Below are 25,674 nucleotides of genomic sequence, written 5' to 3' on the forward strand. Positions count from 1 at the left end.
CCTCCCCACCCCCAAATACAACTCAGAAATAACACAGATGGCTAACTAAGGACTTTATTTCAAACAAAAATTAAAAAATTGAGAGCTATTTCCCTGGGTGTGGGGAAGGGATCAGGGCGAGGAACTCCCCGTGGCTAGGCCAGTACCCTCGCGTACTGCAGGGGCGGTGCCAGCTCCCTTCCTGGCCCGTGGTGGGGACCCTAGGCCAGAGCCCACCACCAAGGGGAGCTCAGACTAGGGGTCAGTCCCTGGGAGGGGACAGTCGGGCAGCAGCATGGCCAAAGGTGAACCACAGGATCGAGTCCTAAGTACCAAGAACCACAACCCTCTTCCTGGGACCCAGACGGATTAGTAAGAGGACGGCCCGTGGAGAGAACCTCTGGGACCCTGGCGAGGAGAAAGGCCCCGTGTCCTCACGTGTATCCCGTGTTCTCTGGAGGGCGGTGAGCCTGGAGTCTGTCGGGTGGTAAGACTGACATGGGGGACAGGGAGGCCCCCTGAACCCCACGGCTGGCTCCCCCAAACCCTGGCAAGCTCGACAGTTACCACATGATCCTCTGTCCTTCTTGCCTTCCATTTCCCATGGGTGGGTGGGTGGGTGGGGGTTTCCTGGTTTGGGCCTTCCCAGGGAGGGTCCCCAAATGCCCACGGCTCTGGGGCCGAGGAGAGTCACATGATGCCGTTGGTGAGGTACTGGAAGCCATCGTAGAGTTTGGTGGTGATGGAGCGCATGCTGCCGTCCACCATCTGCTCCACCAGCAGCTGCAGCTGCTCCTCAGTCATGCTCATGTGGAACCTCTCTTTGAGGTTGCGGATGGTGCTAGAGCCGTGGAAGCAAGGAAGCTGAGAACCTGGGGGCGGCAGTGAGGGCACAGGGTCATGGGGGAAAGGAGGAGGGCAGTGGGCCAGCCACTGCAAATACAGAGCCAAGGGGTCCACAGAGCCGGGCCCGCCCACCCGAGACCCAGGCCGTTTGTTCTGCCGGCAGAGGAGGGAGAGCTGGCGGGACGCCCTGGCTTGAGCCCCTCTAGGTGAGGGCACGAGGGGAGCGGGCAGGGCCAACACCACTCCCCTGGGGAAGGGCTGAGGGCCCGGCGGGGAAGGCCCGGAGGAGGGCGAGGGAATGGGCCCTGAGCTGGCACTTATCTGGCTGCAGGCTCTGCCTATGCTACGTCTGACACTCACAGATGACCTGGGCCACCGTCATCACGGGGCCAGACGCGGTTGCTGGGGAGGCTCCTGAGCAACGGCGACAACCTGTGGGGTGGGGGCGAGCATGGGGGGAGGAGGAGACTGGCAGCTCCGATGGGTGTGCAAGACCTTAGGAGAGGAGTAGGGACTTGGGCCCAGAGGGCGGGAGAGGAGGGGCCTGGACAGGCGGCGGGGGCAAGGCAGTGAGGAAACCGCAGTGAGGAAACCGCAGTGCGTAGCCTCGGGAGAGACACGGGATGCTGCTCAGCTCAGAGCAGGAGGGGCGGGTATGGGACAGGCACGGGGCCTAAGGACAGGGCCATCGAAGTGCAAAGCCCACAGGGGCGAATGTGGTGACAACACACCTGAGTTGGTAAAGAGCTGAGCAATGGGAGGAGAAGACAGCAACTCAGAGTTGGACAATGGGTGGGGGAGGGGAAGGGACCAGGTGGCTGGAGATGGGGCTGTTCTCTCCCGAGTGTGCCTAGGAAGTCGTTTGTGGGGCCTCTGCCCCCGGGGCCCAGGACCTAGCTCAGTTCGGAGGAATGTCCCTGGATCAGAGCTGAAAACCGTCTGGGAACCCCTGGGAACCCCCACCCCCAAGTCTTGAGGTGGAAGGAGCTTCTTGGAAGTTCCATGCCCCAGGGCCGATCCTAACTGGGAATCCTGAGGCACTCGGCCCCGCCCCGCCCCGGCCACGCCCAGCCCCTGGCCACGCCCAGCCCCACCTTGCTGCATGATCTCCACGATCTGCACCACCTTGTCCATGTGTTTCCGCGCCGCGATCAGCCCCTGCAGCATCAGCATCTTGTAGTAGTTGAACATGTCGCCATCGAGGCCACCCATGACCTGGGAGGGGAGGAGAGAGTGGTGGGTGTGAGGGGGCCAGAACTCCCTCCTCCATGGGCAAGCGCGCCAAGCCCGGCACTTCCCCAGGACAGCCAGCCTCACCCTGACTCACTGCCGCCCCCCTCCCACAACACAAGGAACACAGGAGGCAGCTCCTGCCGGACTCACGTCCACAAACTCTGTGGTCAGCTTGAAGGCGGACGTCTCAAAGCCCAGGTTCCGGGGGGAGCTGGACAGGATGAAGCCGAAGTCGATGTGGATGATGTGGCCTTCTGCGTCCAGAAGGATATTCCCGTTGTGCCTGAGGAGGCAGCAGAGGACAGAAAGAGGCCCTAGTGAGTCTGACCGAGGCGGCGGCCTGGGCGCCACACACCGGCCCCACGACACCAGGCAGGGGTCGCCATGTTTCCTGCTGCCTACAACTCTGGGTCCAACCACTGAGGGCCTAACGCTCGCAGCAGAAAGAGGAATCAAAGTCAATGCTAACACAGGCCGTGGGGTCTGAAATCCCTATTATTAACAATAAAATAGTTGAAGATTATCTCAATTTCCCCAAAATTGTCCTTCTGGCACCCAGACCGGTCCCAATCTAGTAGAAAACCCGGTAGCCAGGGAAGAAGGCCTCAGATCACAGGCCGAGCACCTGGCTCAGCACCTCCTTACCGGGTTTGATCTGCGGCTTCTGTCAGCCCGTGCAGATCAGGCCCCCGGGACCAGAGCGGCAGGCTGGGAGACGTTTAAATGTAAAATAGTGTGGGGGCTTCCAGGTTTAAGTTTTAACTATTTGGTAAAGTCACGTCAGTCAACAAATGTCAGACGCAGTTACCAGTTACCACGGGCCAGCTGCAGGGAGAAGGAAGGGAGCCAGGTCTTTGTGAGGCCCGCGTGAATGGCCAGTGGGCGGAGAACAATAACATGCTAAGCAGTGAGCCTGGCCCATTCAGCACAACCGCGTCCTCAGCCTCAATGGTGGCTTTGTTAGGCTCAGCGCTCACGGTCTGCAGGCCACCTTCTCTGGGGTTGGTCTGACTGGCCAGAGAAGGGGGACAGAAGGAGAAGCAGTGCCACCAAGTCCTTCCACTTCTGGGAAAGCATTATGAATTTAGCCCCAAAGGCGCAATCCTGAGAGTCAGGAAGGTTCTGGATGTCCCAGCCTGAATTCTCCTTGTACAGGTGAGGGGACAGGCCCTGAGAGAAGAACTTGCTTGTTCAAAGTCCCAAGGCCAGTGAGGGCAGTATGTCTTTTTTCTTAACTGCTGGAGAAGGTTTGGGACTCCTTCCACTGGCTGATTCCATTCATGACTTGACTACACCTATTGTCTTTTGAGTTATTAAGAAAGTTACCCACTGCCTGTCAACCCTCTCCCGGCTCCCTTTAGAGGATGGACCCTGAGCTTCCAAACATCTTCACTTCCTAAAGGCACCTGCCTCCTTGCCCCGTTTACTCAGTCCTGGGGCTCATGTCCAGGCTCTTTAGGCCCTGGATTCAAAACCCTGACTCTCCAGGGACAGTCAAAGCGCACAAGCAAATTCCTCATAAATAACGACCTTTCCCTTCAGCCCACAAATGCAGAGCCTCCAGTGGCTTCACCTGTGGGACTGACCAGGTGGGATGAGGGCAGGTTCTCAAAGCTCCCTGACCCTCGGGTGCATTATGAGGACACACCTGCCTGACAGGGTTTTCAGCTGGTTTCAGGGTAAGAATGCCAGGCCATGGCACGCACCTAACAGATGCTAGATTCCTGACAAGCTGCTGGTAGCCAGCTCTCACAGTGCCACCACGTCACCGGGAGCCCTGGCCACCGCAGTTCTGCTTTCCCAGGGCAGAGTCGCAGCCCAGAGGCACGTCGGGGATAGCGAGCCTGAGTGGCTGTCTGGGTGTAATTATATTTGTATCATATACCGTTCACCTGTATGCGAAGCTGGGCCTCCAAGGTCACGTGATTTTGAAAATGACAGCTCTGGGCAAAGCAACAGATACTTACAAGTTCTGCAAATCGTATGTTGGAATAAACGCCCATTTCAGGGCTGGGAGTTCCTACTTTATGCGCACCTGTCCCTCACACCCGCCTTCTCCTTTCTGCTCTGTCACTCAGGCCAGGCCAGCTACCCCACGTCACCCGCAGTGCCACAGGGGGCGCTCAGTGAACAGACGGGGCCATGTCATGGCTCCACCTACAGCCTCACCGGGAAGGCCCTTCTGACGTCACTGCCCATGGTCCTCCCGCCAGGCGGCAGCAGAGCCCAAGCTGCCATCACACTGAGCTGCCCCTCTGCCCAGAGCACGCTCCCCCACGGCTCGCTCCGTCCTCATTCTCCTTTGGCCTTCACGACCCTGCGCTGCCCACACAGCCTTCCTGTCTCTGCCCCTTCCCCCCAGTGCTTGTCAGTCTGTCCCCTTGGCTCAGACTGTCTCTGCTGCGAACGTGTTGCCTGTTCCTCTTTTCCGTCTGGGCCATGGAAGGCGGGGAGGAGTAAATGAGAATGACACATGGAGGGACAGAGGGAGCCCTGGAGGGAAGGTTTCGACGAGGGGCGTGAAGCCACCTACCTGTCCTTGACTTGCAGCAGGTAGCAGACCAAGCAGTAGCCAGCGCAACTCTGCACGAAATTGCGCTGGGCACTGAGGAAGGCCTCAGTGGTGTAGCTGCCGTGCTCCTGCAGGAAGTAATCGAGCAAGGAGAGCTGCGACTGTTTCTTCACCTGGTGGATGGACACGGCGTTGACCACTGGCTCAATCATGCCGCTGTCGGCGGAAATCACGAGAATCTTGTATGGCTTGATCCACAGGGGCACTCGCTCCTGTTCCCAAATGGACTGTGAGGAGACACAGAAGCACTGGGGCTGTCGCCTGCCTCCAGACAGGGGGCGCCAGAGGCCCCAACCTCGGCCATTCCCAGCCTCGGTGGCCTTGGATTCTAGGCCATCAAGTGAGTAAAACCCACTGAGGACCTGGGAGTTTGGAAAGGAAGTCCAGGGCCTGACAAGACACAAGGAGGTACGTGGGAAAAGGCATCTTATAGGCAGAAAGCCCCCAAAAGTCATGGAGAACAGGAAACCACACTGTCACCTCACAAGCAGCAAGAATGGAGCTATTAACCCAATTTCAAAGAATAAGGAAAAAGAGGGAAACGGATTTAGGTCCAGAGGAAGCTTCTCTAGAACATGCAAACATTTATATAAGGAGCTGGATCAGACAGGTGAAGCTGCTGACAGGTGACCGACCCAGGGAACCGACATTGCAGCACACTGCAGCTGCCAGTTTTGACTCAAGGACAGAGCTAACAGCCCTAAGTTCCTTCGGGGACCAGAACAGGTGCAAGTCACAAAAGGGCCACAAGAGGTCGCTGTGGAGCCGTTCCTGCGGCTGTACTTCCTGGATAAGTACCCGGGGAGGAGCCAGCTTTAGTGTACTGGGCACCCAGTTTAGACCTGGCCGGAAGCCAGCGGTCAGCGGAGCTCCTGCAGAGCGACCTGTGCGGCCGCCTCAGGTGCGCGGCCCTCGGGCTACGTTCCCCTCTTTCTCCTCCCCCTCTCTTACCTGCAGTTGCTTCAACACCTGGAAGGCCAGCAGCTCCTGCCGAAGATCATCCCCACACTTGACAATGACTGACAGGAGCCGCCAATTGGGGAGATGGCCATAGGGGGAGCCCTCTCTGATCCGCCTGTGAAGAGAGAAGCAAAAGGTGTCCCAGGGTGGTGCCAGGGTGAGGACAGAGACACAGCTTCCACTGAAAATCCCAATCAAACTCCCCGCAGGGCAGGGACTGGACCGCCTGGGAGCCTGCTGGACGTGGGGGGGCCTGACGGACAGTGCGGATGGTGCCTCCAAGCTTTGAGAGGGGCACAGAGACCACTCACCGCACTTTCTCCTGCCAGGGCTCTTTGAGAGCAACTGCAGAAGGATCTTCCGGGTCTCGTTTGAAGGCTGTGGGGGTGTGAGCCAGCTGCTCCGAAAGGCGCCGTCTAGCAGGAAGAAACTGTATCATTTGCTTGGAGGAGTTACCCCAGCGCCTCACGTCCCTGTCTATGGCGGCATTCCCTGCACTGTTTCCTTGGTTCTGGGCGCACACGGATAGAAACCTGGGCTGAGAGACTCATGGAAGAAAACACACCACGGACACCTTGCTGCTAAACTGATGGTTTGGAACCGTGTTAAAATGCGTATCACCAGGCCCCCCCAGTCAGAACTCCAGCGCCTGCGTCTTCAACAAGCTCTCCTCCCACTGCCCTGGTTCTGCCACGCCTCGTCCTCAGACCCTCTCTGTGCAACGCTGCTCTAACTCCTCCCTCTGGTGCTCCCCTCCTCTGGAGCCCTTTTAACATTTAATTTCCTTCTGTAGCAGCCCAGTAATTTCTCCACCTGCACCGTCACTGCCTCAAGTTTGGTGGCCTCAGGACAAGAACAGGGTAAGGAGAGGGAAAAGGGAAAGACACAGGCTGATGGAGGGGAAGGGGCTAAAGACAGGCAGTGCCTGAAGCAGGGCTGAAAACTGAGGGCAACGTGCGGCCATACCGGATGTCCCCGGCGGCAATGAACACGGGCTCCTTGCTCTCCTGACTGGTGATGCTGTCCACGGAAAACTGCGAGATGTTGTCGCAGCTGTTGGTGTGCATTTCCGGGAGCTGGGGAGCAGGGACGGCAGGTCAGAGTGGAGGCGTGGCTCGCTCCTCAGACCCCTGCGTGGGTGCCGTCTCCACGTCCAGATCGGCCCTCCCTTCCTAACGGCTCCAAAGGTCTGCCCTGGTTACCCTCCATCCTGACCACTCGGAACCCGGCCTGCCCCAGCCCCAGGGTGGTGTTTCTGTAAGAGTGAACACCTGCCGCAGAAACACCTGGAATGGCGCTAAGACGCAGATTCCCGTACGCGCTGTCGGTCTGCAGTGGAATTACTGGGCACGGATCTGGAAGTCTGCCTTTTCACCAGGTTCTCTAGAAGACTCCTAGTGCACTGAAGTCTGCAAAGCACTGCCGTGAGCACCTCAGGAAGAGGAACTTCCGCCTTCCACTCAGCTCCCCACGGGGGATGCATTCTCCCTTAGGGTCCAGAGCAGACCCCCTCCAGACCGGGTTCCACGACCGCTTCTTCAGTCCAAGCCATTCAGTCTTACCTCCCCGTCCCTCTCGCACTATGAAATATTCTACCAGACCCAAGGGCCGTAGCAAGTCCTGCTTTCTCCTTCCCTCACGTGTCGCTTCGTTACATGTTTCTTCCATGTCTGTGTCCAATCCCCCCAACTGGACTGTAAACTCAAGGGCAGAGTCTGTCTTTTCATAAAGTGAGGTCTGGTGGTATCAGCCCCACATAAAGGCTCCCTCCAACCCCAGAACGACGCCCCAGCTTCTTCCCGCAGCTTATGGGGTGCTGCCTGCAACTGGGCCACGCTGGCCTCTCCAGCTCACCCTGACTTCTCCCCTCGCACCCACACATCACAGCCATACAAAGCTTCTCTCAGTTCCTAAAACGAGCCAAACTCTCTCTCGTCGTCCAGTCTCGGCACATGCCACGGCCTCTGCCTGGAATGCGCTGTCCAGCTAATTCCTACCCATCTTCAGGCCTCCGCTGAGGGATCACTTGCTCCAGGCAGTCTTTTGGAGCGTCTAAGCCCGGTGTGGAGCACGTGCTCCCCAGCAGCAGGTGCTCCCAGCAGGCCGCACCCTCGCCAGCACGCGCTCCTTCGCAGCCCATTCCCACCACACGCTGCCTGTCTCGTTCTCTCCAGTGAGGCCATACACTCCGCGCGGCAGGGCCAGGTCTGCTCACTCACGCAGCACAGAGAAGACCCTCCACAAACACCTCCTGGATGAATGAACGTATGACTTTCATCCTCTGCTTTCCTGGGACCACCTGAGACAGCAGGTGCCCAAGCAACATTCTGATTCAATTTCTCTCGCTCCCTGTAGAAGTTCCTCCTGACATTTAACCTAAATTCCTCCTGCAGGAAAGCAGGCTCCTCCTGACGCTGCTCCCACGGGAGCTGCCGGAGCCTCCCCCCTCCTCCTGGAGAAGAGGTGTCGTGCCCGTGGGACGTCCTCGGCGCTCCCTCACCTCCACCTGCAGCTCGCCGATGTCATCTACTGACCAGGCCTCGTCGTCATTGTCGTAGTTGGGCACGGTGCTGAAGCTGCCTGCGCGCTGCTCATGGCTGATGCCACACTCGGGCAGGTTCTCCACGGACCGTGTGCTCCGGATCCGGTTCTCGGGGATCCGGGCAGGGACACTGGTGGTGTCGAAGTTTTCACATTCAAGGACTTCCACGTAGATCAGGTAGGGAGCCTGGGGGGACAGCGAGAAGCACATCTGCCACTCACTGCCACCGGGTCCCTAAATCGCACCTGTTAGCACAGCGCCCCCTGCTGCTCCCTCCCAGCTCCAATCCTCAACCCTCAGGCCGGACACTGAGAGCGCCCTAGTTAGGGCAGGAACCTGTCCTCTCAACACCTATATAAAGAATTTGGGCGAGAGTGTGCACAAGTCTTCAAAATGTTTCAGCTGAGCTTCCAAATGTACAGATGATACACTTTGGGCAAAACCACTGCAAACTATCAGGCCTAGCAGAGAGACCTGGAAGCCCACGGGGGCTTGTCCTACCAACACACAAAAACACCAGGGAAAAGGGGGGCACTGTTGCCCAGCAGGGAGGGCTCTCATCTTCAGTATTTCTGAAAGTAAAATCTGAACCATTAGTACTCATTCCAACCAGCAAATTTCACTAGTTTGCTCCAGTGTGAATGGGGGGCATCCTTTTCTCCTTCTCCCTGCTCAGCCTGCTTGGAAAGGCCTTGGAAACAAAATGTGTCTCTGCGCTCTTGGTGCTGTCCCTGGCCAAGCCCACGAGCTGTAGAAGGGCCACCAGCAGGCCTGTAAGGAGGGCTGGACAGGCTCCCTCCTGAGACATGGCAAGAGGTGCGCTGGAAACACCAGGACTCTCTGGTCCAGGAGAGCAAAGCCCAAGACGGGGCGTGGGAGGGTCTCCGAATCAGCACAGCACCGAGGCAGAGCCCAGGCGGATGCGGCCGTGATGCTGGTGGCATCTCGGGCCCAGCAGAGCCCTGACGGGCGTGGAGCAGCCCCGCCTACCTTGTCCTTGGAGTTGAGGACGACAGCCTGGGTGTGGGGCACGCGGACCACGTGGTGGTCGAAGCCGGCAGTGGGCAGCCAGACGCGGGCGGGGAGCTTATGGTTGAGCAGGGAGAGCTCTGAGATGAGCCGCTGTGTCTTCTGCTCCTTGGTGGGGAGCGTGGCCAGCCGCTTGCCGATCGCCATCAGGGACTTGATGAATTCTCGCTCAGGAGCCAGTCTGACAGGCTGCAGGGGGGTGGGCGAAGCAGACGACGGTGAAGAAACCACAGAAAAAGTGGCCTGCCACTCAGTCACCCCCGGCCACGCAGGCCAGGGAGCCCCGGGGTTTGCAGACCCACGGAAGGGCTGTGTCAGGTCTAGCAGGAGACCCCACCCCGCCTGTCAACCTGAATGGGGAAGAGGTGAGAGCCAGCACGTTCCTTCTCCATGTGCTGTTTCTTAAGGGTAAGGGGGGGTGTGACTCCAGGTCACTGGGTTGCACCCCTCTTCTCTTGGTCTTGAGCTCCTCGGGAACCATCCCAAGGCTTCAAGATGGGCAGGGGGACAACACCCAGAGAGGTGACCCAGGGCCCCCAGAGAGGAGAGCTGCTCACACCTGAAGTGCTTCATCCAGCTCAGGGACGGGCCCCCCTCTCCCGACCCGATCGCTGGGCTGGGGCACAGCCAGGGCCCCCAGGTGAGGCAGGGGCGCTCTGAGTGTTTCCCTTTCCAGAGGACTCACTCCATTGCAATGACTTGTGGTGATTCTGTGGCACCCCCCCACCCCCGCCTCCCGTGATCTCTTAGAAGGGGTCAGCGTGCATGCAGCGGACCAGAGGGGGACAAGAAGAGGACGCGCAGACGTGGCATCGATGAGGAATAATCAACAGGGAAGGAAAAGGCAGATGCAGGCAGGTCGGGGTGGGCCCTGGGTGGGGGAGGCCAGCTCCTCTCAGCCCTGGACGGATGACCCTGAGGCCTGTCTTTCTGTGACTCCTTCCTGGGTCCTCATGCCCCACCTCTCAGGGCTAGGGTCCCCCCACATTTGCTCCCTGTTGTGAGCTTGCGCTTCAGTCATTCCCAGAAAGGGTAGTCAGTCTGGGGGTGGGGTGGGGGTGGGGAAAAGATGGCCGCAGCTGGACACGAAGAGAGGTTCTTTCCCCAGTCGAAGACCTTCTACCAGAAGGGGTGTTTTATCACGATGGCCACCAGCTCCCCGTCCGCCTCCCATCAGCTAGATAAGGACACCATCTCCTCTTCTCATAGAAACCGTGTTTCACTCACCAGGTTTTTCTCTCCCTCTCAGTGTCTTGCTTAGTTTCCTGATTAAGAATTTCTACCTCACTCCCTCAAACTGCAAAAAGGAGCTTCTTTTGAAAGCTGGGCAGTACCAGGCCCACCTCTGCACATGCGCAGGGACGGGCTCACCTGTCGGCCTGGCCCCACAGGGGCTGCCCACCCCACAATAACAGCAGCGTGTCTGGGTCAGTCACCCTACTTTGGGAGGCAGGGCTGAAGAGAGATACAGGAAGACAATAGAACTAGGCTTCTGTGGTCCCTGCAAATATCCCAGGGGCCTAACGGAGAAAGAGAAAGACAGGAAGGACTCACTCCTTCATTCATCCTGATCCCCTAATCCATCCACTCAGGTGGCAACTGGTCACTGTCCCGAGGACCCTCACCCCGACCAATTCATAGTCATCTCAGATTAGAAAAGGCAGCATTCCTTCCCATCCTCAAATCAGCGTAGGCGTCGGGGGCCCCTAATTACGTGAGCATATTGGAAATGTGACCCCAGGCTCCGAGACAGGTTCTGCCACATGGGAGGAGATAGGAATCATGATTGAAAGGGAATCAGCAGAGAACGGAGAAAACAGATTGGGCAGACAAATCAAAAATAAAATGTAAAAGAAAGTCATCCAAACTCCCAGAGGGTCCAGCATTTCCTCTCACGTCTCTACCCAGCAACAAGGTCCAAGACTCTGTGGGACCAGAAGGTCGGGGTTAGTCCAGAGGGAACAAGAAGGAGAATGATGATTAGGGAACATCTTGGGCAGGGAGCTGGGAAAGGGGAGAACTCAGACCTGGAAGAAATGTGGTTGAAGTGAAAAAGAAAACCGGCTGTGGGGAGGCACATGGGTCCTGCAGGCCCAATCCTGCTTGCTTTTGGAATCAGCTCACCCAGCTCAGGACCCGGCATTAGAAGATACTGAATAAATATTTGATGGTCTGATGGCAGAAGCCACGGGGAAAGGGTTCTGCACGGGAGAAACAGACCCTGGGGGTTTCTGCCAGGTGGTGCTTGGCTCTAATCCAGGGGTAAATTCTACCTCTCTCCCAGCTGTTTGTTCTAGAGACCTAGGAGCCGGGAGCTGCAGCCCAGCTGTCTCTGGGAAAAGGATCAACTGAGCCCCCTGAGCCTGGGCTCAGGGCTTTGGCAACAGGGCAGGGGACTCCTCCAGGTCTGGGAGGCCTGGGAGAGAGGTGCTGATCTCCCAGGAAGAAATGGCACCTTTGAACTCCAGCCTGGGCCTAGGGACTCAGGAGATCTGGGGACGGAGAGGAAATGCGGCCATGGGGGGAGCCTGCCACCCAGTCCCAGCCTGGCCCCACTTACGGAACTGAATGAGTTATCAATACTCTCGGTGCTGGATGAGAGCTCCTGGGAAAGGGCCGGAGGGCAAGGGGAGGAGGAGGGGGCAGGGAGGGAGGGGAGAGAGACAAAGGCAAAGAATTTAGCTCCAACTTGGACCGCGAGCTTCTCTGCTGCAGCGCTGCTTTCCCCTCCGAGCTTTAGCGAAATACAGTCAACCCAGACAAGCCCCTCGCCTGCCTTGACACCGAGGGGGACGCTGGAGGGTGAGCGCAGACGCGCTCAGAAGGGCCTCTGCCTGCCCGAGCCTTCCTTCTAGGACCAAACCCTCAAGCTGGGTCACCAGGGCGGTCACCGCACTGCCAAGCCTCGCTGCCTGCTCTCTGCCCACTCACGTCCTCTCCACCAAACCCTTCTCCGCGGAGACCTCACAGGACTGGACTGAACCAGGTGCACGGCTCCCATACGGGAGCCCGTGCTCTCCCAGCTCCTTGGAAACGCCAGGGAGGAAGCAGAAGAGCGGAACGTTCAATGCCAGGCCTGTCTCCCAACCTAGAATCGTGACCAGGGCACCGCAGACTCCTGAGTGGGAAACCCCTGGGCCAGGTGGGGCTGGGAGTGAAGGGTGAACACCCCTCCGCACCCCCTGCAGCTTTCCTACCGGGCTATTGCACGGTTTTTCAATGCAGTTGGGAGCTAGGTCCTGGCTGACCCATGAGAAATGGGGTGCCCAAGCAGCAGCTGTCCTCTCCCCAGCCCAGGGGTGTATCTGAACCTCCCCCAGTCCTGTGTCTTTCTGGGATCCGAGAGCCAAACGGGCAGGGCCACTGGTCAGACTCACTGAGCGGCTGTGTGGCAGCTTGCGCACCGGCCCTGCCCGGGTTCTGGGCCACAGCTGTGTGTGTGTGGGGGGGGGTAGGGGGGTGGGCGTGGTATCTGTGCACCAGCCTGCTGGAGGGGAGGGGCCTGGACCTAAGAGACAAAGTCCCAGGGCAGGAGGGCAGTGGTCACTGAGCTGCTACTGTGCAATTAATTCCGCTCCACGGCTTACGTCCTGTTCTGGTGGAAGGTCCTATAGTCAGGCCTTCATCACAGAACCTGGGGAGAGAGGCGCTTTGGGGGAGACTCTTGCGCATTGGGAGGCGGTGGGAGGGAGAACTGAGGCAGTGAGGGTGCCAGAGTCTAGTGTGACTTAGACGCTCAATTTCTACCATGAGCTGGTGGGGGGTGGGGGGAACAGCAGGCAACACGCCAACTGATTCTCCCCCAGACAGGTCCTGTCTGGCTCAGTAACAGCCATGGGGGAGGGGAGGTATAGCACCATGTGCTAGTCTCCTCCGTAGGCTGGACTCACGGCTAGAGTCCGCTCCAAGGAGAACGGCGGAGAACAAGAAGCTGCAATCACACCGCAGCGGGCTCCAGGGCAACTCGCAGATTTCTCTGCACCAAGGCTACAGCCCTGAGAGGACAGCTGATCCGCACGAGTGCATTTTGTGCAGCAGGCTGTGGGGTGGTGCCGGGATCGCTGTCTGCTCTCTGCACCCCCAGCCATGCCAAACGACTTACCATTTGCTTACAAATGGGAGGGGAAGCTGCCTGAGCAGAGCTCTCCACTAGGCTGATAAAAAACCGCTTGAAAGGAGGGAAATGGTGGGGACGGGAGAAAGCAGTGCTAGAGCCCTCCGACTGCAGGGAGGGTGCAAAGGATTCGTCCTTGAAAGACAACAGGGGCCTCGGTGAGATCTGGGTGGAGAAGCCTGGGGGAGACCGCAGCCTCACACGCAGCTGGGCCTCTTGTCCAGGCCTCGGCCCCCCGCGCCTCCACTGGTGGCAGGAGTGGAGGATTACGCTCAGAACCCACAGGGGAGAGAGACGGGGAGAAGCGTCAGGGCCCAGCCACAGCCTCCTGTGGGGACTCTGCTCAGTCCTAACGGTGTCCTTGGTTTTAGTAAGCTGTACATGTCCTCCTTCTATGCAGGAAACAACTTTCCAAGAGAGCCAACAAGTCCACCAACAAACTGTTGGAACTGATAAATTCAGTGAAGTTTCAGAATACAGAATCAAGAGTCACGAAGTACACAGTTCCCTGCTCACGGGGCCTCCATCCTGCCTTCTAGGTTCCTGCAGGGATGGAGAGCAGTTACGTCCCGTCCCCCAGGGCCTCGAGCACAGGCTTTGCACCGTGCAAGCTCAGCAACTACTTGTTGAGTGAATGAATGCTGCATGACGAGAGGAGGAAGGAAAACCAACTCCCTTTGGGTTTGGGGGAACAATGGCCTTGACAGATGGACCCTCAAAATGCCCAAGGGGTTTGGAGACGCCTCTATGCGAAGACTCCAGCGCTTGCGCTCCTGGGGGCACCTGTGTTCGTTCTCTCTCACTCTCGCTCTCACGTTTCCCGAGGAGCCACAGTGGGTTCAGGTGTCTCGTTCTGCCAGCATCAGATAACCCAGGATTGGCCGGGGATGCAGTGTCGCCTTCTTCTCCTGGATCCAGTGTCCCACGATTAAGGAACCAGGTTGGGAAGAATGGCAGCTGGAGAAGCCACCCTAGGGGACTGGGGCACCCACAGAATGCCTGCATCTCAGTGTGTCACCCATCATCCCACTGGGGCAAGAGTCAGGTGCAAGGAACAGTGACCAAGAAACAGCACAGAGTGAGACATGCCCCGGGCCTCAGTCTTTCTGGTCCTATGATGAGGACGACAGAATACACACGGAGAGAAGCCCAGCCTGACGAGAGGAGAGGCGCTCTTCCTGACTGGAGTCCCACATCTGGATGATGCTTCCTGCTCGCCAACAACCTCCCTTCATGACCCTGGGCTTCCCTGCCAAGGGCAACCAGAAATGGAAACGGGCCTTTCTGGTTCTGACAACAGCTGGGCTCTGCCTGTTCGGGATGTGGAAACCTAGGTCAAGGCCACGTTGTTCTTCCGCAATGGGCGGCCAGCTGAGACCCTGGGAAAGCAGCTGCTGAGAAATGCCCGACACAGGTCAGCTGCACGGTTAGGAGCACCGGCTGTGCCGTGAGCCCTGGTCCAACGTTCACTAGGCGAGACCGCAGGCAAACATCTAACCTGTTGGCTCAACGGTAAATACCAGCCGTCTCTTAGGAGTGTTGTGAGGATTCAATGTAAAGTACTGGACATGATACACACATGTAATACTTGCTCAATAAACGTTGGCTCTTTTAGCTTCGCTGATTAAAGACTGAATTTCCAGAGCAAGCAGGCTCTGGAGTCTCCCTCCCTCCTAGTCACTCGGACCTCCCTCTAGTTGAAAGAAGTCCCACTGTATCAAAAACGTGGGTGGGTTATGTGCCCCACAGAGGCAGAGGCCAGTATGCATTTTCCAAGCAACGCAAATTCCTCCTGCTGTTCTCCTCCTTTCCTGGGCTGGGCTGGCAGCCAGGATGGGAGCTGGGCTGGTGGTGAGTCGGGGCGGGGGAGACTGGGGCACCGCTGTCTGGCTGGGACACCAGGCCACCGACACTTCCCTGCTGTCTGTCCCCATGTGGGTATGACCTACTGAGGTGCTGCTCTCCTCCCTGCTCTGTACACGAAGTGGAGACCCCCACTGCTGCTGCTGCAGCTCTCTCCTTTCCAGATACTACAGAGTAAATGCCCGCGATTTACTCTACACTCCAAGGTTGCTTCCCTCTTCCCTTTGTGCTTCTCCCAAATGATGTGAGAAAGACCGATATCCCTGCCCCCCAGGAAAAGGCCGGCAGGCAAGATTCGGCAGCTGCCTGGGTGATAGGGAACGAACCTTACCCTGATGAAAACAAAAAGCAGGAGCTTCAGGGAGGGGTGTGGGGGAGGGACCGCGGGAGGCGGCGTCAGGAGGAGGAAGCTGCACCCACAGAATTCACACACACGGGCCCTTCTCCTGGCCGGGCCTGCCCGTGGCTGCTAGTGGACACCCCAGGTCTCAAGTCAGGGTGGGGGGGCCTCGGCCTGTTCTCAGTAAGCGGGGACTTACTGGACTGGCAGTGCAGGTTAGGAGAAGCAGCATGGGGCAGTTAGTACCAGCCCCGCTTCTGCTATATGACCTGAGACGAGTCACGTTACCTGCCTGGGTCTCCGAGCTGTTCCTCTGTAAAACGAGGCAGTTGGAATACATGAATTCTAAGGCCTGTTTCCATTCTAACATTCCACGCTTTGATCAGTGAAAGGACACAGAAGGAAGGAGAGGAAAGGACAGCGGGGCCCTTTCTCAGACATCCCGTCTGCATGCCACCTCGCCCCTCTGGCCCCCCCCCAGGAATGTTACCTCGTCCTCACTCTCCACTTTGGGGTTGCTGGCTGTCCGTTTCAGGCTGCTGCTGAGACTTATGCTGGCGGTGGCGTCGGACTTAGAGCGCTGGTGAGTCCTTTTAGAGGGGGACAGCCCCGTGTCGGGGGCCGGGCTCAGGGAGGGCAGCTCCCTCTTGCGGTGCGCGGGCTTCAGCTCGTCGGAGAGGATGAGCCTCCGCAGCTTGGTCCCGCGGGAGTGCCGCTGAGTGGAAATGTGCATGTCTGACGAGTAGGCCCCGAGCAGCAGGGCGCACTGCAGGGAGAAGTCGACACTCTGGCGGCAGCGGTGCACGATGTAGGGCTTGATGGCGTCGCCCACGTCCTCGTCCATGTGCACGTACATGTTGAGCAGCTGCGGCAGATAGAAGTCCACGTCCTCATTGCGGAAGCAGAAGAGCCGGTTGCCGATGTAGGCTTGCACGCCGGGCTCCTTGGAGTTGTACAGGTATGAGATGGCCATGGAAATGTCAAAGAGCTTGGACTCAAACAGCCGCAGCAGCCACGACTGCTTGGCCGAGTTGTTCTGCCGCCGCCGCCTGGCTCCCTTGGCGGTGCCCGAGGCCACCGTGGCCTCTGTCTCATCGTCCTCCTCCCTTATCCCAGTGGGTGGATCGTCCAGGCAGCGGATCTCACCGTCCACGCCATCCCCGTTGACCAGCTCCAGGGGGGTGCCCCTGTCAGAGCTGGCGACGCCTCCATGAGAAAGCTTCACCTTCTGCAGCACCTCCTGGCAGGCCTTCTGGGCCACCTCGGGGTCAATCACTGACAGTTCCCCGACCCCCTCCGTGATGACGCTCAGCAAGGAGCCCCCATTATTCCCTGGTGGGCCAGGGGTGGACTCAGAAGCTGGCTTCAGGGGGGCAGGCGCCACTACCGTGTCTCCCATGGCCACAGCCAGACTTCGAGCTTCCAAGCTACAGGAGGAAGGAGGGAGAGGGGAACAGGAGGGAGACACAGACACACACGGGTTAGTGGCACCGTCCTCAGGTCTGCCCTTCGCCATGAAACCTGCCCAGGACCTCCTTTCTTTCTGTCTTCCTGGACTCCTTCAAAAACAGAAGAAAAGTCACTTCCCGCCAGGAAGCTTTCCCCAACTCCCTCTGCTTCTGATCACAATTCCTCTTCATCCCTTCAGCACTTACTCAGCTTAGCCTCTGTTCCAAACTTGGATCTGCAAAATGTTGCTTTACGAGCATTATGTTTACACGCTTTACAAATTCTGGTCTTATTCCCTTGTCCCTACCACTTCAGATGCTTTTCTGTCTTTGTGCTCTCCCCAGGTCTCCCTTTAAACACTTGCCGATAATCTTTTTCTTTTCCTCTTTATTTATTTATTTTTTTCAAGGATGGCGCAGCTCTCGGTGGCCCCTGCAGGGATCGAACCGGCAACCTTGGTGCTACCAGCCCCACGCTCTACCCCACTGAGCTCAACGGCCACCCCTTTCTTTCCTCTTCAAACTGCATTTCCTTACTCATATAACACTCCACACCCAGGTGCTGAGCACGTCACCTTTACTTGGTATTAAAGTTGTGCTGTATTCTTCTAGTTACAGGTACTTTCTTACCTTCCCTTTCAGATGCAAAACTCCCAAAGAACAAGGGCCAGCAAACACGAGGCCGGGCTTCCCTTAGAAATAAACAGCTCTGAAACAGCCATCATCCGGCCTGCTGAGGCAGCTACAGTCTAGTGGGAAGACTACTGGACTTGGAGTCAGATAGGCTGGTATTCAAAATCCTGGCTCTGCCATCATGACAGGTGCAAATGTATGCAAGCCATCTATCAACTGCAAAATGGGAAAAACATACCTACTTCTCACTGTTGCCATATGGAATCAACAACTTCATGTGTGTAAAAAGGTCTAGCACACAGCAGTCCCTGGCACACAGTAGTACTCAGTAAATGCTGGCTGAATGCTAGTTACCTAAAAGGTGAGTGACCAGTGTGCTGCGTGCACACGTACGGGAAGTGAAGTACAGTTACCTCGTTGTTTGAAAATCTTCCAAAACATTTATGACAGCCCTTGGCTATCCCAACACTACTTTCCCCATTATCATACACACTCCAAGAACGGCAGGGGCTGTGAGAAGGCAGAAAGAAATCAGGCTGGAACTCACGGGTCTGGAACGTCCCAAAGAACGGGGGGGGGGGGGGGGGGGGGGCAGGCGGGGGAAGCAAATCACATAACTCAGACGGACCCGCAGAAGGAAATTCCGTGAGCACACTGCTAACCAAAGCCACTGCCCTCCTAGAACAGTTCTTTGTGGCCTCACCAAACCCAGATTGGGAGAATCAGAGCAGAACAGGAGGAAATGTCAAGGTACAGGCTGGGAGAGGCACGCTGTTCCTGTCAGATCACCCCAGCTCCAGAGTCTGGCTGGAGTCAGCAATGGGCTCAGAGGCCTCTTCACAAAAACACAAACGGAGCGAGTCTAAGACACACTCAGCTGTGGACAAGAGGGGGGCAGGGGCTACTGCAGAGCGGGCATGCGTGTACTCCCCAAGTACTGGTGACGTCACCTTTGACGCTGGTGACCCTGGGTGCATATACTTTGGGCAGGTGGAAGGAGGTCCAGACCCAGGTTCTCCAGTCACTCTGGAAAGCCCTGGTTTCCACTGCCACCCTTCCAGGGCCTCTTGCACCTCTGAAATGTTGAGAGTCATCCCCCCAATTATTACGTAGTGTAGCTGCCTGCCTCCCAGCGGTCTGCATTAAAGTCTTGCGGGAAGACAGATGGGGAACTCTTCCGTGCTCTGAGATCACCAAAAAAGGCTACTCCAGTCGATCTCTCTCCCAACGCTGTCAAGCAAGAAGTTCATCCACAAATTGAATTTCCCTGACGCAGTTGGAGCTTGGCGTTGGTAAAAAAGGTGGCAACCCTTTCTCTGTGCTCTCTCCCCCAAATTACTCAGTGCCCTCTGAGCGGCAGAACCAGCACGGCTGCCTGCGTGGATCCGCTCCTGCTCGCAGCTATGGGCTGCACCGGAATGAGGAGGAAGTTTACTCATCCCTGCCACACCTCTGCAGGGTACTCTGCATCGGACGGCCATTCCAGTCCAACTGCGACCCCTACTTCTTAGGGCTACCTAGAAACTCACACAATAGCCTCAATCATTTTATGCGAACAACATTTTCCCCCTCCATCTCTCTATGCTCGGCGTCTTTCCCTTTTTCTCTACTCCAGAGACTTCCAAGTCACCCAAAGCTCCTAAAACTCCACTTTTCAAAACTTCCAAGGGAAATGGAATTCAAGCATTCTCCCACACACAGCATTGGTGGCAGACAGCTGCTGCATGTCCTCGTGAGGAAGGGAGGTAAAGGTACCACTGTTTCTCTCATCTCAGAGCTCACTTAGGAATCCCACGTCACAGTACTCAGGGGACTTCCCCGCTGAACAGAACCCCTGTTTGGCAGTCTTTACTCCTCAGGGAACCAGATGATGTCAAGAGGTGCAGGAACCAGACTCCTCTCCTACAGGGGCAGCTGTGCCACAAGAAACTGCCCCACTGGAGCTGGGCATCCCTCTGGGCCTCTGAGCCTCAGGGCCGGCCTGCATATGAAGCAAGACATGGCGCCAGGGGGACATACGGAAGGGAATTTAGGTTGTTCTGGCAATTTAGACAATAAAACATAAAAAAGGGATTCCCTAAAACCTAAATCCAAGATCAATCCATTCACTTTCAAACGCAAAGAACATACAGCTTTGGTAAGTAACCATTCCAAAGAAAGTGAAAGGCCTAGAAAGTGAAAGGAAAAAAGAAAGATCAGATTCTGTATTCACCACCCTTTCCCTTGTAAGTCGGAGCATAAGAGAAAAAGTGAAAGAAGAAAACCCAAACCTTTGCTATCAAATGGCTCTCAACGACATTCAGACAACGGAGGCCCCGCCTTTCACAGGAGGAGCTCATGTGCCCTTCCAGGGAGACTGGAAGGGACCCCAGGAGGCATTCCCTGCCAGCCTAGCAGCTGGCTTGTAGGAACGGGTTGGGAGTGCTGACAACGGACGGGGCTCCACCGCTATGTGTGGGCCACGTAGGGCGTCCACATCTGAGCGTCAGGGGCTTGTGCAGAGCAGAGTGGCCGCTGTGGAGGGCAGAGAGGGTTCCTAGGCACGTGTTCTGTGTGACAGCATTTACGCCAACGTCTGCAGAGGCCTCTGCGGGAAGGGGATGCTGTCATTTAACCTGGCTTCCAGCTTCTCGTCACCTCGAAGATTCTAGGCAAACAACCCCCACTGGCCTCCTTATGGACCGGTTGGTCTCTTCTAGGACAGAATGGTAAAGAGCCGGAATCAATCCCCTCACCCGGTTCATTACCATTTCCTTCTTTGAATCTTTTCCCATGGACTAGATAAATGTGGACTGGGTCAGAGCAATCCTCATGTTTTTAATATGTTCCTGTATTTTCACAGAATTGCCTTTAAGAGATCATTTGATTTAGTGCTCCGCCTCCAAGCAGACAGGCGAGCTCAATTTTCCTCCTCTGAAAAGATCCCTTTGAGATGGAGCATATGAGTTGGAAAAAGGGTAATGGAGCCAGTATCTTTATCCTTCAAGGTGGGAACTTAAGAGAGACTATTAAAAGTTAATGGAAAAGAAAGGGGGTTCAAATGTTATTTAAGACTTGCAACAGAAATAAAAATGACGTAATCATATAAATAAGTGGTATAAATCCCCTCAAGCTAAATCCTCTTTTGTAAAATTAATAAATCAAGAAATAGAGGCCCAAGCGTTTTATGGGGATAATCTTCAGAAGTAAACACTGAGCTAAGTAAGAGGTTAACTCTAAAAGAGTAGGAGGAGGGATGCATGGAAAGGGACAGTTGATTTTCATCATAAACTGACGTACCATTGGATTTGTTACCAAGAACGCAGATACCTTTAATAATGGTTTTTAAAAAGAAGGTGCTCTTCAGAAGAGACTCCCCCCGTCACCCGAGGCTGCCTGTTCAGTTGTTGAGCAGGTCCCTCCTCAAGTCCCAAAGTCTATCTCCAACCTCGCTCATCTTTCCCCCTCGACCTCAGTGGTGACGATGGAGATTGAGTACCACTTTTTTCTTGGAGAAACACAGGGCCAAGCAGTCAAGCAGGCTCAGGCCCTGCCGGGAACCAGGTAATTGTACCCAAAGCACCAAGGGGGGTTGACACCAGGAGAGAGGGCATTCTCAACTACCAGCAGGAGGGTAGGGAGGGCAGTGGTCTCAGGATAGTTAAGTCAATATTGAATTAGGCTGAGAATTCTCTGTGCAAGGCCATCGAGCTGGTATAAGCAGATTCCAGCCAGACAGCCCAAGCCAGCTCTGGGAGCCTCTGCTGAAACAGACAGATGACAAAGCAACCTGTCGGCTCACCTCTGTCTGAACTGTTCCTCCCTACTGCAAGCCCCAAATGCACTTGGACTAGGCCCTCTCTTGTCCCCTGCCAGGTACGGAAAGATTTCTTCCAGACTTCCTCCCCAAATCAAAGAATCTCAATTCGCTGCTTTGGATAGTGTCCAGCAAACATGTTCTCCTGTGGTGTGGACCCAGCTCTGAGAAGGCAGCGGGGGAACTAGGGAAATATGATTTCTCTTTGGGGGTGCTTCCAAGGAGCGAAGCTGCTCCTAAAAAGGGGGGTTCTGAGTAGACTACGCTCTGGCCAACTAGGAAGGGCAAGTGAGATGAGGCAGTGGGATTACTTTCAAACAGGCCCCGAGTCAGATGATGAATGGAACTTCACACGCCCTCTTCGCCAGCGCAGGCCGAGAGACAGACACGGCGTACGAGGGAGCAACTGGTTTCCTAAGTCCCATCTCACTCCAGAGTTCTCTTTTCCAGCCAGCTTCCTCAAAGGGCTTGCCCACAAACATACTTCCACCTATGGAATCTGGAGTTATGGGTCAAGTGCAAGAGGAACGGAACAGCACCTTAAGGCAGTGGGAAGAAAGAAGCAGGCCTGGAGCTTGTCTTTCAAACTGACTTACGCCCATGGCTATAGACTAGAATGACCCAACAGAGGGACCAGAACGAAGGAGAATTCTCAGGATAACTAAACCACCACTAATAAATACTTTTCGTCTGAGAAACCCAGAGTGTGTTGTAAACAAACAAACAGTCTAATTTTACCCCCACCCCACACCCTGCTATTAGCCAATTATTGCACTGATGCCTAGAGAGTGGACCATTTTCCCAAAAAGGTCACTGTAGAGGTCAAGCGTGCAAGTCACACGTTGGACCCAGGAGTCCTGATTCTGAATGTACAAGCTCTTTCCCTTGTTTCCTGATCCTTTTTCCAGTGACCCACCCCCCAACCCCACCCCAGCCCTAAGCTCTCAGGGAATCAACCAAAACCATTCTAGTAAGCTGATTCCTCTTGCATCTGGCCAGAGGTGGGAGGACCCTCTATTCTGTGACCCCTTTAAGACAAGCCTAACATTACATAATCCAAAAGGAAATTTCTCACAACCTCACTTAGTTTCCATGCAGGACATTTCCCCTCCACTAGTGACTGATTCTGAGTAGACAACAAAGTGTAATCTGATCGGGGACTTCTTCAAAACCTGCTCCATCCTTCAGAAACACTCTTCTGTCCAGGAAAGCCTGAATGACACAGCTAGGCTCCCCGTCCTCCCAACACATTTTCTTCTTAGTTCAAGGTTTAGCTGATCCTGAAATGAGTTGTACATGGAGATAAAAGAGTGTGACAGAAAGAATACAGACAGACCACGGGGAAAACAGAACCCAGTGTCCCATGGATCAGCAAAGTTCTCGAAACTCGACGGAGAAAGTGTCAAAGTTGGAAGTGCTGAACGGGAAGGGGTGCTGTTGTATCTTCTCACTTCTATAGGGACAAACCTCCAGAGGTCGGGGGATTAGGGAGGGATAAAGGGAAGCCAAAGCAAGTTCCAGGGGTCATAAAGAACTCCAGAGAAGAGGAGCAAGGATGAAAGTCAAAGTAGAATGCGAAGGATACGTTGGGAATGACGCTGAGATCCTTTAAGGAGAGGGGAATAGGCAATTCTTGGAAGTGAGGAGCTTGGTGGGGGGCGGTGAGGTCATGGAATCCGAAGCAGCAGAGGAAGAGAGGGCCCCAGTCTTTAGCTCAGGGAAATGGGAACTCTGCGCGGAGGCTGCAGAGACACTGGAAGAAAGGGGCAAAATAGGAAAAGGGGTAAAGGCGGAGGTCATGGGAAAGGTTTGGGGCAGGAGCACCGACGACGAGGAAGGACAACCAAGAATGGACATTCTAAGAGGTGTCCTGATGTGCAAAGAGTTCGTGACTTAAGGAAAAATAATTCGGGACGGAGGCAGCAGGGATAAGAGTGAGGGAGGGGGGAATCCCCGGGGCAGAGGGAGGAGCTAAACAGAAGAGGAAGCCAAAAGGCACAGGAGGACCCCAGGCTTGAATGGACACGGTGGAGAAGGACCCGGGGTGCAGCTGCCACCGGGAGGGCAGTTTTGTAGTCGAATCCAGGTGTGGGGGCGGGGGGGAGCCGTGCGGGACACGGTGGGAGAGGGACCCACACGAGGGGGACTCCCGGGGTAGGAGTCGCTTACCTCCGGGGGACCTCCGCGGAGGGGGTGCGGGCGGTCGGGGTCGGGCTGCCGACACCGCCGCCTCAGCAGCAGCGGCCGCTCCCGGGTTCCATTGGCCGCCTGCGCTTCCCTGACAGCGGCCGCGGCGGCTGCACCAGGCCCCGGCTGCGGGGCTGCCCTCGGCAGCGCCTGAAGGGGCCTTCGCGCTGTCTCAAGTTCGACCGGGCCGCACAGCCTTCTCTTCCTCTCTCCGCACAACCACGACCAAAAAAAAAAAAAAAAGAAAGAAAGAAAAATATAAATCCCCAGCAGGGCTCGATTCTTCTGAGTCCAAGCCCTTCTTCTTGGGATATGCTTTCGTGCTCCTCCGACGCTCAGGACCCTGCCGAGCCCATAGTAATCTAAGGAGGCGGGTGAGCTGCCCGGAACATGCCTGTTCAGAAATAGAAAAGGGGGCGGGGAAGATGGTTGGAAACTGGGGAGGGAGTGGCGTACGAGGGGAGGATCCTACGTGTGAGAGGCGGGGCCAATGTTTGGGAGGCGGGCCTAAGAGAGTTTGCGAGGCTAAGGAAGCCGAAAGGGAAGTGAAATTTGCTGGATAAGGGGCTAGGGCTCCCGTCCTCGAACAGAGTGCGGTAGGTGGGCGTGGGTGCCCTGTTAGAAGTACGGATATATAGGGTACTTCTATAAGTACATGCAAATTATATGTAAATAAGTCCGTTTGAGTTACCTACAGAGTTACCGCAATTGCAGTCAGTGGCTTTCCCCCGCACCCCTATTCCACACGACTCCCTTAGTAATTTATCAGGCCGTAGAATGGACGTTGGGGGCCCAGCGGGGAGAGGAGGAAGAGAGAGGGTGGGCGGGGAAGATAGTCACCCTCACTACCCTTTTCCTATTCACTTAAAGGACGATGCCGTGATTACGTCCCTTATCGCTTCGGGAATGGCGCGGTCCAACCACGTCAATCTTTCGCCGTTAGCGGTGCGACTCGAGGCCGCGGTTCTGCCTCAGAGGTCACCACCTGTCTGGGCAGCCTTTGGCCTCCAGCCTTTGGATTTCGATCCCTCCAGGGAGGGGCAGGACCGGGCCAGGTAGGGAGAAGTGAGTGAAATGATAAAAGCCTGGACGGCACAACCCTTCCTTCCAAACGACATCACGTACAATTAAACAAATAAAAACGCACCCTGCAAATGGACCTCTGGTGCTGGTTTGTGTATTTGCCAGTTCGCATTATTGATTGGGAGCTCTGTCAGTCAGAACCTCTGTCCTAATGTAACCTCTGTCCCAACCTTCGCAGGGCTTTATTTAATATTTTACATTGAGGTTAGTTATTTGAGCCCAGATCTTGGATGCCACCTTCCCTGAGGCTGATTTGGGGTGACTGATTTCACTTCTTTGCACCTAAGTTTCTATGTCTGAAAAGTGGGCCCGGGAATCTTAACACTTTACAGGGTTTTGGGAGGATTAAAATACAGATTAGTACTATGTATAGTACTATATTACTATTATTGAGACAATAATATAGATGATGAAAAGAGGGTAACTGCTTCAGTTTCATTGGGAGGCAGAATAAAGGTAATAGTATGAAAATAGCTGTGTAAAACACGTCATATGTGCAAAAGTAAAACAAATAGGGTACCTAATTGCTGAAGGAACATAGAGGAGTATGGTTATTTAATCCAGAAGGCCCAGCCACTCAGTATATGGCGAATGAGTGAATGAAAGGCTTCTCAAAAATATTGTGAGCTAGGTCTTAGGAGATTTATTGGATATGATCCAGCAGAACAAAATAAAAAGAGGAGAGGCTTAAAAACTGTATGCTGAAGAGTAGAAATGGGAATTTGCTCAAATCAAGAGGAGAGGGCAAGCTGATAAGCTAGGTTAAAGCAGGAGTACAGTAATGAAAGATGAGCTGAGAAAGAGGCCAAGAGTGCCAAAGATAGTTTAAATTTGTCACCACCCATCTGGAGTGGGGAGTCACCAGTCCACCTGTCAGGACCAGCAGCTCTTGGCCACCTCCCAATCAGCTGTCAGGCAAGTATCAAGAGGTGATGGCCCTGCTTTAGCCTAGTTTAAAAATGTCACTCATACATCCTCTCCAGGGGTAGGGTTCCAAAGGGCCATAAGACCAGCTTTTTGAAACATTGTAAAAAGGGATGTGACAGCCC

General features: G+C 55.6%; 1 protein-coding gene across 5 annotated transcripts; it reads right to left on the reverse strand.

Moving 5' to 3' along the window:
• Positions 1–36: 36 nt before the first annotated feature.
• On the reverse strand, positions 37–23,964 carry PI4KB (phosphatidylinositol 4-kinase beta). 5 transcript variants are annotated; one of them, XM_033092035.1, is made up of 13 exons: positions 23,525–23,964; positions 15,969–16,905; positions 11,722–11,766; positions 9,123–9,350; positions 8,091–8,318; positions 6,557–6,666; positions 5,902–6,006; positions 5,582–5,705; positions 4,592–4,857; positions 2,209–2,341; positions 1,920–2,040; positions 1,186–1,257; positions 37–851 (listed from the first exon to the last, which is right to left on the reverse strand). In XM_033092035.1, exons 2-13 carry the CDS (start codon positions 16,875–16,877, stop codon positions 670–672), a joined length of 2,523 nt encoding a protein of 840 aa, XP_032947926.1. In that variant the 5' UTR covers positions 16,878–16,905; positions 23,525–23,964; the 3' UTR covers positions 37–669. The 5 variants fall into 5 exon arrangements, with proteins under 5 accessions (XP_032947926.1, XP_032947927.1, XP_032947929.1 ...); XM_033092036.1 differs by having other exon boundaries at positions 4,592–4,842; positions 23,525–23,764; XM_033092038.1 differs by lacking the exon at positions 1,186–1,257.
• Between the last annotated feature and the right edge of the window lie 1,710 nt (positions 23,965–25,674).

The sequence above is a fragment of the Rhinolophus ferrumequinum genome, chromosome 22 (assembly GCF_004115265.2).
Source record: "Rhinolophus ferrumequinum isolate MPI-CBG mRhiFer1 chromosome 22, mRhiFer1_v1.p, whole genome shotgun sequence".
NCBI lineage: Eukaryota > Metazoa > Chordata > Mammalia > Chiroptera > Rhinolophidae > Rhinolophus > Rhinolophus ferrumequinum.

Excerpts from the sequence above, each read along its gene's own strand:
- PI4KB (XM_033092035.1), bottom strand. The coding sequence starts at position 16,877 with ATGGGAGACACGGTAGTGGCGCCTGCCCCCCTGAAGCCAGCTTCTGAG. Across the intron at positions 1,258-1,919 it reads CGTGGAGATCATGCAGCAAG|GTTGTCGCCGTTGCTCAGGA; the intron begins GTGGGGCTGGGC and ends CCCACCCCACAG. Across the intron at positions 852-1,185 it reads GACGGTGGCCCAGGTCATCT|GTTCTCAGCTTCCTTGCTTC; the intron begins GTGAGTGTCAGA and ends TGCCGCCCCCAG.